The 13555-nt window shown below is 44.6% G+C and overlaps 1 protein-coding gene across 1 annotated transcript in view; it reads right to left on the bottom strand.

Annotated features, from left to right (window-relative positions):
- Window positions 1–12696, bottom strand: part of syde2 (synapse defective 1, Rho GTPase, homolog 2 (C. elegans)) — a 36098-nt gene extending 23402 nt beyond the window's left edge. Inside the window, exons 1-3 of the mRNA XM_026344950.1 lie at window positions 10512–12696; window positions 3601–3905; window positions 3105–3501 (exon numbers count right to left, since the gene is read on the bottom strand). Coding sequence (XP_026200735.1) covers window positions 3105–3501; window positions 3601–3905; window positions 10512–12501 — 2692 coding nt within the window. The 5' untranslated portion in view covers window positions 12502–12696. The remainder of the gene's footprint in view (window positions 1–3104; window positions 3502–3600; window positions 3906–10511) is intronic.
- Window positions 12697–13555: the final 859 nt, after the last annotated feature.

The following is a 13555-nucleotide window of genomic DNA, read 5'->3' as shown; positions in this document are numbered from 1 at the left end:
CAATGAAAAGCTTGTCAGAGTCTAGCCCTGAGGACAAAGTGGAGTGTGTATAGACTCATTTTCAGAATCGGAAACAGAAAAGATGGGACGAAAATAGTGGCACAGCTTAGATCAAAGGCCATTATTCATTAGTGAGTGAGGGTAGATTTACATAGACACAGTAGATGCAGCAGAGATACAGCATCCTGTGGTGGTGACAGTGATGCTGCTGCCAACAAAATCATGCATTTAGTGAGGTTTAGTTGTGTACAGGTTTTCATATTCTGCCATTTGGGTGCTTAGAAATATTTGGTTGGTACCATTTTTGCAAGCTGAAGCATCATTTGTACTCATCAGTGACTTTTTTAAACACACAGGAAGTGTCCAGCAGGCAGATGCAGCTTTTTAGATCCCTTTTGTTTTTCGGATCATTGTCCCGTTGCATGACCCAATTACAACCAAGCCTCTGCTGTCGGACAGATGACCTCTCATTCACTTCTAAAATACTCTGGTCTAGAGTAGAGGAGCTCATGGTGCCCAGGTCCTGTGGCTTTTTGGACAGAAGAGGCTTTCTCCTGTCAACCCTTCATAAACAAACTGTACTTATTCAGTCTTCTTAGCTCCTGCTTCATATATCTTTTATGTCTCAGATCCTCTAATTCTTGGCAAGAGAGTGGACAAGCATATCGTATATTTGTAAAATTGAGAATTAGTAACAGGTCATTCCCTCTGATTTACTTTATGGACCAAATAAATACTTCACTCAGTGAGCCTGCATCCACAATCTGGCAATGTAAGCAACATATTAATCAATAAACCCACCAACCACTGCAAATACGTAATATAATATATAATATTATAAAATGTATATAAAATACATTATATATAAAATGTAATAATTGTGTTTATATGACAGAAAAATGTGCTTAATTTGTTTTTAAAGCACTCAGGGAGTGCCAGTAAGTGACAGTTCACTGATCATCTGCTATTTTAGCTGAAATCATTTCATAAAAGGTCAAATTTATCTGACACATCTCTGGGAAATAAACACAATATTTCACTGAAATTTTGCTCTGATATCCATGTCCCCAAACAGACCCAGTGCAGTGGAGGGAAGGGGCACTGAAATCAAAGTGCAGTCCAGGCCCTCAGCAGGCTGTTGTCCTTTTCACTCCTGCCCACCATCCCCCATCACTCTCAACCAGTTTAGAGAGGAGGAGGAGGTGGAGCAGTGCAGTGTCATTCTGCAGCCAGTACAAACCACAAAACCCAGAGAGACACACACAGCAATTTCTGGATGTAGAGGAGGTTTCTAACTAAAGATCTAGAAAGATAGCGATGCAGAATTCTACCTGTCTGCCATCCCCTTTGATTTAAAGCCAAAGTGCCCACTGCTTCCATAACACACACACACAAACCATCAGTAATTAGTGACTCCTCCATGATGACACGTAGCGGGTCCCATTGCTCTTTTTTGTTGCAGTGAAGTGTGGGATGGCGTCGCCAAACCCACAGGAATCAATTGCAAAGTCAACAGGCAGCTGAGAGGGAGGCAGTTCCGGAGAGGGAGGGGAAAAAAAAAAACAACACTGCTGCTCCCTTGTCTCATTTTCAGCTGCCAGTCGGAGCACCAGTAAACCCACACCATCACAGATCTGCCATCAAGTGCTCCCGTTCAGCAGAATCTTATTACAGGATGTAAATGAGGCACAGATATTTGAGTGGGAGCAGGATGGTGGAAAATGAATCAAACATAGTTCAGTGAAAATTTTAAAAGTGTTTCTACTTAAAGAAACTACAGAACAAGTCATTCTAGCTTCCAACTGGCTCCACTGGAAAATGTACACTGGCAAATTTCCTCTAGACTACAGAATGCAGCTGAAGGTTATCAAAGAGTGCAGACAGAAATAGCCTAAATTTAATTAGCTGTGAGTGCCATGATTAGTGTCCTTCCCGGGCCAGTACACTGAGACTCGTTTGGGAGCGGTTTAATCCTAATCCTGCAGGGAAAGTCTCTCAGGTTGGAGAGTTTTGCTGAGCCACACGTGATGTCAGAGAGAGCCAGGAGTTACAAGTCAGTCAATGAGGATCAACGAGTTTATCAGTCGCCTTTTCAAGGGCACATTTGTTTTGGGGAGATACTGACGTGCAGTTTAAACTTGAATAGAAAAAGTTATTTCTAAGCTTGTTCAAGTTTTCTCTTCCTGCTGCTCTGAACACTAAAGCTATTAGATTTCCCAAAGCATACCCAAACTATTCAGCCTCGCTTTGTGCTGCTACAACTAGAAATGGCTGTTGCGTGCCACAGAAAAGTGTTGTCAAAAGTTATAATTATAGGCTCAGCTCGAGATGTGCCAATTGGTTCAAACTACCATGTTGCCACATCAGAGAGAACAAAAAGTCGGAAGTTAGAAAAAGCAGACTGAGCTTATTAAGAGACAGGCAGCCGTGTGCTGGCTGTCATCATTATGTCGTCGCTGTAGACCAAAGCTGTCAACAATTTCCTGGCACACAAGTAAATAAAAAAGTGAAGAGAGAGCACTTCAGTTCATTAACAATAAAGTTGCCCAAACTCTGCAGGTCATGGCTTTGTGTTTTTTTTTTGTGTGTGCATCTGTACGAAAGTGGATATTCTTTCTTCTCAGGAATGCCAGATCTGAATTCGTCCTGGCTAATGTCTGTCTGAGCTTAACTAATAGGGGACACTGATATGGAGTGATATGATTAGACACCCACAACTCCTCTCAGCTCCAATCCAACAAAAGCAGAAACAAAACAAGCTTTTACCTCTTTTAACTATGTTTATTACAGAGTTTTGGAGGAAATTTTAAATCCATGAAATCACCAATTCATCATCATCCATCTTTAAATGCTAAATGCATGTATTATATTTGTGAGAAGAGCTAATGTAAGCCAGGAATGATTTACAGATAATAAAGTCTGTCTATTTATTGATTGAGAACATTTTCAACAATAGTAGCTATAATTAGTGTTAAACCCAAAAATCTGTTGAAAGAAATGTGAGGGAAAGACTTGAATGAAGAAGGTGACAAAAAGCAGGAAGGGAAGGAGAGGAAGAATGACAGAAGGTGTGGGTGTATTTCTTTTTTTTTTTTTTGCCTTACCTGTGGCTCTGCTGGTGGAAGGCCCCCCCTCCTCCTGAGGTTTGCACGCAAGCATCTGTCTGTGCAAATGTGGTGCCTCTGTGGAATGTACAGCATTCCCCTGACTCCCGTCGCCTGAACCACCACCAACGCTTTCAGTAACTGCCTCCGACCCGGCGCCACCATTGCTTTCGAGGGATTTGCCACCGTGAACGACATCGCCTCCCCTGCTGGGCCTCCTCTGGGGCTCTGCTCGAGGTGGAACCAGCAGCCGAACAGAGGGTCGGTGGGACGTCTCCGGTTCTTCGTCCTCAGGAATTGGGTTGTACCAGATCTCTCCTTCATCGTCTGCATCGTTCTCCTCTGCTGGGTCCACGCTCCGGGAGTGAGGAGACACCTTGGCCTGACTAACGTTAACCTAAATTAAGAAGAGGTTTCAAGTTAAACTGTGTTACCTCCATATATAGAAACACAAATGACTGTGAAAGACTGGAAAATGAATTGATTTGAAGCCCACCTGAGGGAGCTGCAGGCGAACAGGCCGTGGAGGCGCTCCACCTGGTGGTCTCAGGTGGTCTGGGGATGGACTAGGAGGAGGAGGAGGCACCTGGTGGGAGCCCTGGTTGCTCTCCTCCTCGGCTCCAAGCATTCCCTGCACGTCCTCCTTGGCGCATTGGTTCTTCCCAAGAGCGCTCTGCTGCAGCCAGTTGCGCTTCTTGGAGACAGTGATGGTGGTGAGCGGTGGCCTCCACGACGAAGACTCGTTGGTCTTGCCCACCTCCCGGCTGTTAGCATAGGGAGTTTGGACATTCTCAGTGAAAGCTGGTGGAGTGATGTGGAGAAAGAAACAATGTGAGAGTTACAGCTTCATGCTATAAATAATTTGACTGGCATAAAAAAGCAACTAATCATCATCATCATCGAAGTAATAATTAAACTTAACCACATAAATTGGTGTTATAGCTCAGACTATTCATGTCCTGTCAAGCTGAAGAAAACATCTGTATCAGGAAATCACAGGTGTGGAAATAGTGCATTAGGTTATTAGGCTTGTAGAGCTTTTATGGTTTTTCCTCTCTAGTTCTCTCATCCAAAAAATAGCCACGTCTCTGCTTTGTCCCATCTCATTCTGATATGTTTTATAACTTTTGGATGAACCACTGTCGAATATTTTTTATGACCACAGTCAAACTTTCAATCACACCACCCCTTTTCTTCTCAGTGACATCCCATTTGGGGAGTGTCAGCTTGGGGAATATGTGGGCTCTGAATTCAAAAGAGATCACAGGGAGATGGAGGAATTGAGCGCTCATATCTTCCATCACAGCAGCTTGGAAAGAAAGAGCGAGAAACCACTGGCATTACAGCTGTGAAAATAGACCAGAGAGGGGAGGGTGCATGTGTAGCAGCTGAAGATAAGTACAGCCGGCGGCGTCAGGTCCACTGTAAAGAAGAACAAATAATAAAGATGGTGACGTGGTCCCTTAATAAAGCAGCCTGTACAGCTTGTGAATGTTTTTTTTTTATTTTGCAAATCATCTGACATGCTTTTATTTGTTTAAGAGCTGATGAGGAGATGCAGCCAGAGAAAAACAACCTCAGTGTGTGTGTGTGTGTGTGTGTCAGGGAGAATGAGGTGCTGAGGCCAGGGTCCTGCTCCAACATGTACAGCAGCTTCGCGTAAAAGACTGTTTTGATCCTCAGCAGCTCCCAGACGAGCCCCTCCACATGCTATAATCACAACTTCTCCTTTCCTCAAGGAAGCGCATTGTCATGCACACCGGGCTACATCCACCAAATTACAGAGCTGGGAATATTTTCACTTGACGAAATCGAAATTTAACACAGGGCATCAAGTATGAGCATGTGTGGCTGCGCCATTAAAAAGTATGAATGAGTTAGAATAAACCACAACGAGGTTTAATTTCCTGAAGTCCAAGAAAAGCTGAATTGTGTTTTAAAAAAAAAAACACACATGTGTAACTGAGGTACTTCTTGCTGCCTCAAAGTGGCACAGTGAGAGCAGAGCGCTCCGTGGGATTTACTGTTCCCTGGAAGTCGACCAGCCTCTCTCAGCCTCCCTGTGATCTACAAGGCAGCTTTGTAAAGCAACTGTTGACTCTGTTGACAATAGTTTATCCACTTTCTCTCTCAGCAACAAACCAAGATTTTAACTTTTTTCCACTAGAGAATTATGACAACTATGGTATAAAGTGGGATGAAATCAACTCTGCTGCGGGAGATGCCATTCCTCTGCTTTGCAGCTGGTTGTGTAAGACTCCCATGAGAATATAGAACAGCTTTCAGTGGCTAAAACAGAGGCCACTTTTTCAGGCATTCCTAATCTGTACAGTGATAAAAATAAGAAGCAGCCGACAAAAGCACAATCAATCACAGCCTCTGTCTTCTGTTTCATTTGAATTTAAACAGACCACCACTGCCAGGGATCCTTCTTTAAGTATTACTTTCTTACTCCTATGTTTAATTTACAGATGGTTTCCAGCCAGAAATGTGTTTGCATGACCTGAATCCACTGCAGTGCGTTTGTATTAGCATGGATTAGTGGTTGATGTTATGTTTGAGGGCTGAGAGGGCTGTAGCTTCAGCATGTGCTGACTGCAGAGAGAAGGACAAAGGTATGTTTCTGGAGCTGCACTCAATCCCATGAGTTAATATGTAGGCCCTTAGCTGGCAGGCTATAATAATCTGCTGTGGTTTGTTTTCAGCTGTCCTGGCCCAGCAGTTCCTTCTAACCCTTCAAGCTCTGCCTACACGCTGTGTTTGAAACTATAAACAGTAGGAATTAGGTAGGGAAACGCTATCTGAAAGTGGAAACAAGCTTGATATAACCTTTTTGGGGGAAAGGTGAAACTATAACTAGAGTACCTGCTGCCAACACTGGGTCCAGGTAATGCGAGACAAAAGTGAGTTGGTTGTGCGTGGAGGTGTTGTCAGCGTGCCACCTTGTTTAAGGGGTCTTTCATAACTGGAAGAGGAAGCGTGTTCTGACATGAGCGGCATTCCAGACCACAAGCTCAAGATTTACAGCCTCGCCGCTGTCACACTGCTACGCAGAACTTACACCTTCGCAGAGCAACTGCAGGCCACAAGGGAGGTTTTAGTTCTTTTCACTGCTGTCAGATATCGTGCTGTCATTCCAACACACACACACACACACACACATACACGGTTCCTGAAGGTCTGACAGGTTCAGAACATTGAGCAGGATTAAAAAGCACAACGTAAAGTTAGGAAGGGTTTATTTTAGGATAGGTCAGGTTTACTGAAATGGTCAAATAAATACATTTCTTAGGCACTTTGTGGCACAAAGAATACTGAAGCTTCAAATTGGTACCTTTAAGAGACAGAAGCTAGTCATTGTCATTTATAACTACTTATAACTAACTAGTTTTCCAGCCTAGCCCAGCAATAGCCTTCACCAGCATGTAAACACAATACAGAGCAAAAGAGATCTACCCAGATCTACCCCAGCCGGCCTCTCACACAGCGCTGTGGTGGCACGAGGATGATGATGCATTCAGTACCGTGGAGAACTCACACCCCTGACTGACCTGACGCTAACAGATGGCCAGAGCACATAACACATGGGTGCACGTCTGTGTGTGAGAGAGAACATGGGAACGAGGGAGAGGTGGACGGGGAGGAGTGTCCTGGGTTTGTCTGAGGTGCTGAGAAGGAATGCAAACATATGAAGTGAAAAGCTTGTTTCCTGGATGTGCTGGTACAAACCTGTGAGCTGAGAGCCTGACAGTAACCCCAATTATATTCCTGTCTAAATCTCCTAAGTGGCTGAATCTTTCTCTCGCCTAAAACAAAACACCAGACGCACTTTCCCATAGGCTTTTTTTTATTTCCTGAATTCCTTTTGCTTCACAGAGGCTTCTCTTTGGATAAGTGCAAAACACACACCAGCTACTTTTCTCCTGCACAGACAACACTTTGTTGTGTATACAGAGGTTCAGCTCACCCCCCCTCCCCCCCTGTTCAGAGGGAATCTTTTTGCTATGTGCCATACATTCCTGTTGACACTCATTCATATGGTAATTTGGATTCTCAATGTAGATTTTTCTTTTTACACCAGGACAGAGCTGAGATCGTACAGGGTTGCATCACATGTCAACACTTGCACCCCAGCGAGGTATCCTGGCAGCGCAGCCTGATAATGCTAAGACCACTTCCTCCCGTACACTGGCTTCAATTCTTTTCAGTGTTTTTACAGCTCTTCACTGACTCTTCTGTCCCGATTGAATGTTTCTGACAAATAAAAAAAAAAAAAAAAAGAGGATGCATGGGCTCACAGTGTGACCCAATTAGGTCCAAAAAGTAACACACGTCACTGAAAGGCCTTTAAACAAAGCTCTGCAGCTTGTGATAAAATGCTGCCGTCTCGTAATCCAGTTAGTTTTCCTGCTAATCCATCATTTCAGAGTGCTAAACAAGTTGCTGGTGGTTCCACACTCTGTGCAGACACCATCATGTGACTCACAGATCTCATAAACCATTCTGGTATGAACTCAAGTTTCTCCTCCATCACCTGATCTGTGTTTAGAGCTGCCATCCTCCATAAATCTGTCCAAGTGCAGACAGACCAGACAAGACAAATTATTGAACCCCCATCATCAGCCATGTGTTTGTGTATAAAAAAAGCTCAGTAACAAGGTTTTTGGCACAATGCAGACACCAAACACCGCAACGCCGACATGACCCAACAGCAGTCGGGGGGGATTTTATTACACCTGCACTCTCAACTTCTAACTACTTTAAATTCAGCGAGAAAGAAGGAATTAATAACATCAAACTGTTGAGCAATGCACTGTAAACCAAATCCAGAGCATGTCATGGTTAGCTTAGCATTAAATACAGACTGGAAACAGGGGAACAGCTCGCCTGGCTATGTCTAATAATAAAATAATATAATAATAAAATAACTGCCCTGTTTAACACATTATACTGTAACTACTTGTTTTATTATGATTAAAAAGTGTGAAAGAGCTTCTTGTTCTGGGGGTTTTGGGGAACACCACTTCTTTTCCAGGACCAGACGACCAGCAGACACTGTCACACACCAGTTTTTCTATACATTTAAAACATAATCCAAAGTGTGTGTCAACCTTTAAGCGCATTTGTAATCCTTCTGCTAAGCTAATTAGCATCATATTTAATATCTCATCTAACTTTCCACCACAAACTAAGTAAATGTACCACTATTAACTATTAAAACTCTAAAACAGTCAGAACATGTTTGTTGTCATGTGGAATGAGGGTCGTTGTCCTAATTTGAACCAAAGGACTGAAAAAGAGAGAACATGTGCCTCCAGGGAGCGGATCTCCTGTAATGTGGTGAGCATGGCTCACTCTCCACATCAGGTTTGACTGACACAGCACTCCTGAGTTCAGGTTTGGCCAAAACATGATGCCAAGACTCTGGCACGCCAACACTGTGCCGCAGCACAACAAAACTATAAATCCTCAAACTGCAAATACAAACATGCATGTACACAAAGGAGATGTGCACATGTACGCTCTCGTACACAATATCCCTCACCCACACACGGACACATAAGGAAGCGCTGGATGATAATCAACATGATTCTTTTACACAGTAATTAAAGGACAAGTCAGAACAGAAATAAATTAGTCCCTATCTAATTAAACCAACACTTTATCCTATGACTTCATGGAGTTTTAATGTTAACGTAGCACTCAGGGGGAGGAACAGGCTTATTTATAGAAAGTGAGAATTCATAAATATCTGAATAAATCAACAATAGTCCCATAAACTCAATTAAAAGTTACAGATAAAGATGAGCAGTTTACTTTTAAGAGCTGTGGCGTTTATTTTTTAAATGTCTCTTCGTGAGGCCCAGAGAATGACCTTAATAAATACTTCATCAGTTTATTTTGTGCATTCACAGCGATGAATTAAGTGACACAACTCAAACAAATTAAATGGCAGGAATGGCATCCTAAGCATTCAAACCAAAGACTTTTAAAAATGCAAGTTACCATGGAGCTGTCCCGAGCAAACGACTGGGGAGGACAGGAACATGACAGCCCAACCCCCAGATGCTTAAACACAAAATACACACACACACACACACACACACACACACACACACACACACACACACTACCACAGATTTGGATTCCTCTGGCCACAGCTTTGGAAAGGTTCAGTGGGGACAGAGAGAGGAAAGCGAAGCAAAATGGGGAAAAATTGAGACTCAAGACGGGACACAGGCCTTGGAAAGTAATATCAAGAAAGCCCTGTCTATATATTTACTAAAAGAGCAATGGATGTAAAACGTATTCTGAGCCAACAGCGGCTGGAAGTCGAACACAGAGGCCTTCCGCTCAGCAGCCTCAGAGATCACACTCTATTTCTAGCAGCACAACACTCTGACAGTCAACAACAGGCTGTACTCATGGCAGATCATCTATTTACTTTGGAAAACACTGTCAGAACAGCACACATGCTCGTGGGCACACATGATGGCACACACAAACACACACGCCGAGACCCGAACGCCAATAAAAAAACTACAGAAGGAAGGAAAATGAGCGGTAGAACTAGAAAAGATGGTGATAGTGTTTTTGATCTAAACACAGGAAGGGATACAGAGTTTTCCATGCAGTTTCCAATCCTATGATTAAACTGGCCAACCGCCTGGTCTGCAGTCAAATCAGGTCAATATGAACAAAAAGTGTGTTTTATTTTGTAGGAATACAGATGGTATCGAGTACACGGTGAGTTACAGTCACTGTACGCCTCGTATGAAACATTAATTTCTATAAATCATATTAAAGGAGTGTCTGAAAGCTCCATAACAGCTACTAAACCTTCTTGCGTCCCACTTTATACCTGTCTGTCACACATTTAAAGTCACTGTGGATGATTTCATGATACAGATATTTTCATATTTGTACACCTTGTTATAAATTGAACATTTAGGAGGAAAAATCAGAAACACATTTGGTATTTTGAACATAACCAAACATCATTCGCACACACACTCAAACCCCACCACCACCATCACCACCACCATAAAGAACACTGCTGCAGCTAGCAGAGGAGAGTGAGTTAGTTGTTACTGAACTACGCTGTGAGTGATCCAACCAACAACCTGATGTGCTATTAATTCAGTGTTAAAAATGCACCTAAATTAGTGTGAAGGAGAGAACCCGCCACCGGTTAGAGAGTCGTAAAAGGAAAGCAAGGAGGTCTGAGGTGTCTCATTCCCCTTGCTTTGCATCCAGAAGAGGAGGAGTGCAGGGTGGACCGCCACCAGACGGAGTTTACTATGAGTGGAGGAGGATGACAACAATCAGACGGGAGGAGGAAGGATGAGAGGTCTCTGATTTTAGAGGATCCACAGGAGCTGAGGCCACTCTGTGTAGCCTTCCTACCTGGCTGCTGCTGGTGCTGTCGTGGTGCCTTGATTGTGGGTGACTTTGCCTTGACAGATTTACCCCCTCCTCCTCCGAGGTTAGCCTGAGAGCACGACCGGTCCTGTGTGCTTTGGCCTCCACCTCTGGGCAAAGACGAGCCTTCAATGCGCTGCTTCATCTCTGACGACAGTAATCGGCCCTTGTGCATCCACTCTTGCATCTTGTTTACAGTGACGCCGTGGCCCTTGTTAGCCCTGTGCACTCGGACTCCAACCAGCTCCCGCTTGTTGTCGTGACCCTGAGTTGCCGGAGCATCAGCATTGCTGTCTGAGGAGCCGGTGAGGCTGTTGACCGAGCCGCTGCTCCCGTTGAGCTGCCCACCACAGTCCTCTTTACCTCCAGCATCTCGCAACAGCTCGTCACTGCTGGTGGCTCGGTGGTCTGACAGCTCACCGGCTCCTCTGACTACAGCTCCTTGTGGCTCTTTAGACTCTGGAGCCTCTTTATCGCCACTGATTTCTGGACTCTCCAGTTCTCCAGGGGCCTGAACACAGCCCGAGAGCCCATCCAGATACCTGATGGCTCCGTCGCTAGCAGAGCGAGTTAATGCGGGTCTTATGTTGGTTAAGGACAGGTTTAACATACTCTTACTAGTCAGCCTGCTTTTCAGTCCTGAGTTAACGTTCCCACTGAGGCAGAGCAGGAGTGAGTCGGTGTCAGACACCTGCTGAGGGCTGTGGTCTCCTCCTGAGGACCAGGAGTCACTGTCCATGTTTTTGACAGACAGCCTGGAGCACAGACTATCCCTGGAGTGGCTACTACAAGAGGAGGTGGCCTGCTGCTCAGTTAAACCACCACCAATCTGCTGGACATCCAGGCTGATATCATTCATAGCATTGATAAGTAGGTAATAAGCTTCTTTCAGCTGGTTCCTAAGCCTGTCTGTTTCCTGGGCACTGCTGCTGTCATCGAGCTGTCCTTTATCATGAGCAGGCTGGCTCAGCTCTGCACCTTCTGCTCTATCACCATCACTTTTCTCTCTAACAGTTTCATAAAAAGGCAGAATTTCATTATCATAATAATCCTCATCTTCGCTGTCTAAAGGGTATCTGAGAGATCCCTCCGCAGCGCACAGGGATGCCATGGTTATATCGCATATTTCTAACTCTGTGGGGAAAAACGTCGGGCTCTGCAGACCACCTGCATACTCAGGCCCATAGCTTTCGATATTTCTGATTAAGATGTTTTCTTCTGTGTTTTTTGACACACACGAAGTTGCGTTGTTGTCAAAACTCCAGTTGGCGTTGTGTTCACGTACCGCCACTACAGTCCCTGCCATGTGCCGGGACTGTGCTCGGTCTCTGGCCTCTGTCCCCTCACTATCAGCAGTAATAACCCGGTACTCTGAAGCTGTATCGACCCCGGTATGGGCCTCTACCCGTGCTCGGTGTGAAACGTGATTTGAATTGTCCCCAAACCCGATTGAATCGCCGACGCTGCGCTGCCGCGGCGCAGACACGAAGCGCTTCCTCTGGACGTGCGCTGCTCGGGTTTTGTCTGCGGATCCGGGTCCCTGGTGGCTCCTGTCTGCCTCTCTACACGCACGTCCCTCGAACTGCACGTCTCTGTGAAGTGAGACCCCCAGGAGTTCGTCATTAACCCGAACCCTGCCCCCGCTGCTCCGCTCCTGGGAACGCGCGCCGGCCGACTGCGCTGCGCGTCTCCCGGACTGCCGGACTATTATCACCCCCCCTGTCTGCACCATCGCCCCGTCAACACAATTCTCATAAGTACTCATTCTCTCTGCCGTGCAATCCAGACTTGACAGCAACACTACCGGCTGAGCCTCGTCGGACTGAGGCTGCGTCTGCAAAACTTTTTCTTTACCTTCTCGGCCCCCATTCGCCTCCGCCGCAGCAGAGCCGTATCCACCGCCGACAGTCGCGTCTTTCTTGGATTTCTTTCCCCGGAGTTTCGCTAGTAAAGTCCTCCGCAGAGGATCAGCCATTCCTTTCCGTTGCCCCCAGTTAATTCCTCCCGGTTTCTTTCAGCACGCTGGCTCCAGAAGGAAGAGGCCGAGTGGGATCTCCTCGCTCGCCGCGGTCAAAGCTCGCCGGGCGGACGGGCTCCTCTCCATTCTCCGCTGTCACCTCCGGTCTGTCGCTTCGCTCACTCCTGGAGCACTGTGCTCAAATGCACCACCTCTCCCTCTCTCTCTCTCTCTCTCTACTCCACACTTTGCCCTCCTCCCTCTTTCTTTCTCCTCACCTTCTTCTCCTGTTTGCAGCTCAGATGTTTGGCATATTTTCCTGGCTCAAAGTTCAGGGACTGATTATTCAGGGAAAGTTGCAGGAAAGCTTCTTTAAAACTAAGTTATAGAGAATGTCCAACACCTGTGTAAGTAGGAGGATACTGTTTGTGGTTCAAAGCTGCAGACAGTGTATTTGTTGACAAGTCAACATCTAAACTAAATAGAAATTGATTTCATTTTAACTTTATAGTGACACAAATATCACACTTAAACTACTATTTATCATCTTTAATGAACCAGCTAATTATATTTTGTGGACTACTTGGTTCATCTTTGGTCTTTACAATGTTAGAAATATTCACTATTCACATCAAACTCTGCCCACATTAAATCATTAAAGTATTATAATTAATCTGATGAATCAGTCACAACCTGGCAATGGAAAAACTATTCTTAGAAATGTGTTGTTACTGTTGTTACTGCCAATAAGGTTATTTTGAAATTGTAAATAGTTTTATCATAGTTCATTGAAATCACATTCTATGAATCTGTTAACTGATAAAAATAATCAGATGATTAAGCCTTAATAATAAAAAATAGTCTTTATAGGCTCAGTTTTTATTAATGGTGGAAGAGTAAGTAAAAGCAATTACTGAGATCTTTTATCTGTAAAATATATTAGCTGTTAAATAAATGTAGAGGAGGAAATAGTAGAATACCCCCCTTTGTATGTCCACACAAGTTCCTCAGTACAATGCTGAATTTCTGTAATGCTTATAAAAGATGAGGGTGGTGTCAGATATCATCAGGG

This window comes from Anabas testudineus, chromosome 4, assembly GCF_900324465.2.
Source record: "Anabas testudineus chromosome 4, fAnaTes1.2, whole genome shotgun sequence".
NCBI lineage: Eukaryota > Metazoa > Chordata > Actinopteri > Anabantiformes > Anabantidae > Anabas > Anabas testudineus.
Note: the sequence above shows the minus strand (reverse complement) of the source record. Positions and strands in the feature narration are given on the sequence as shown.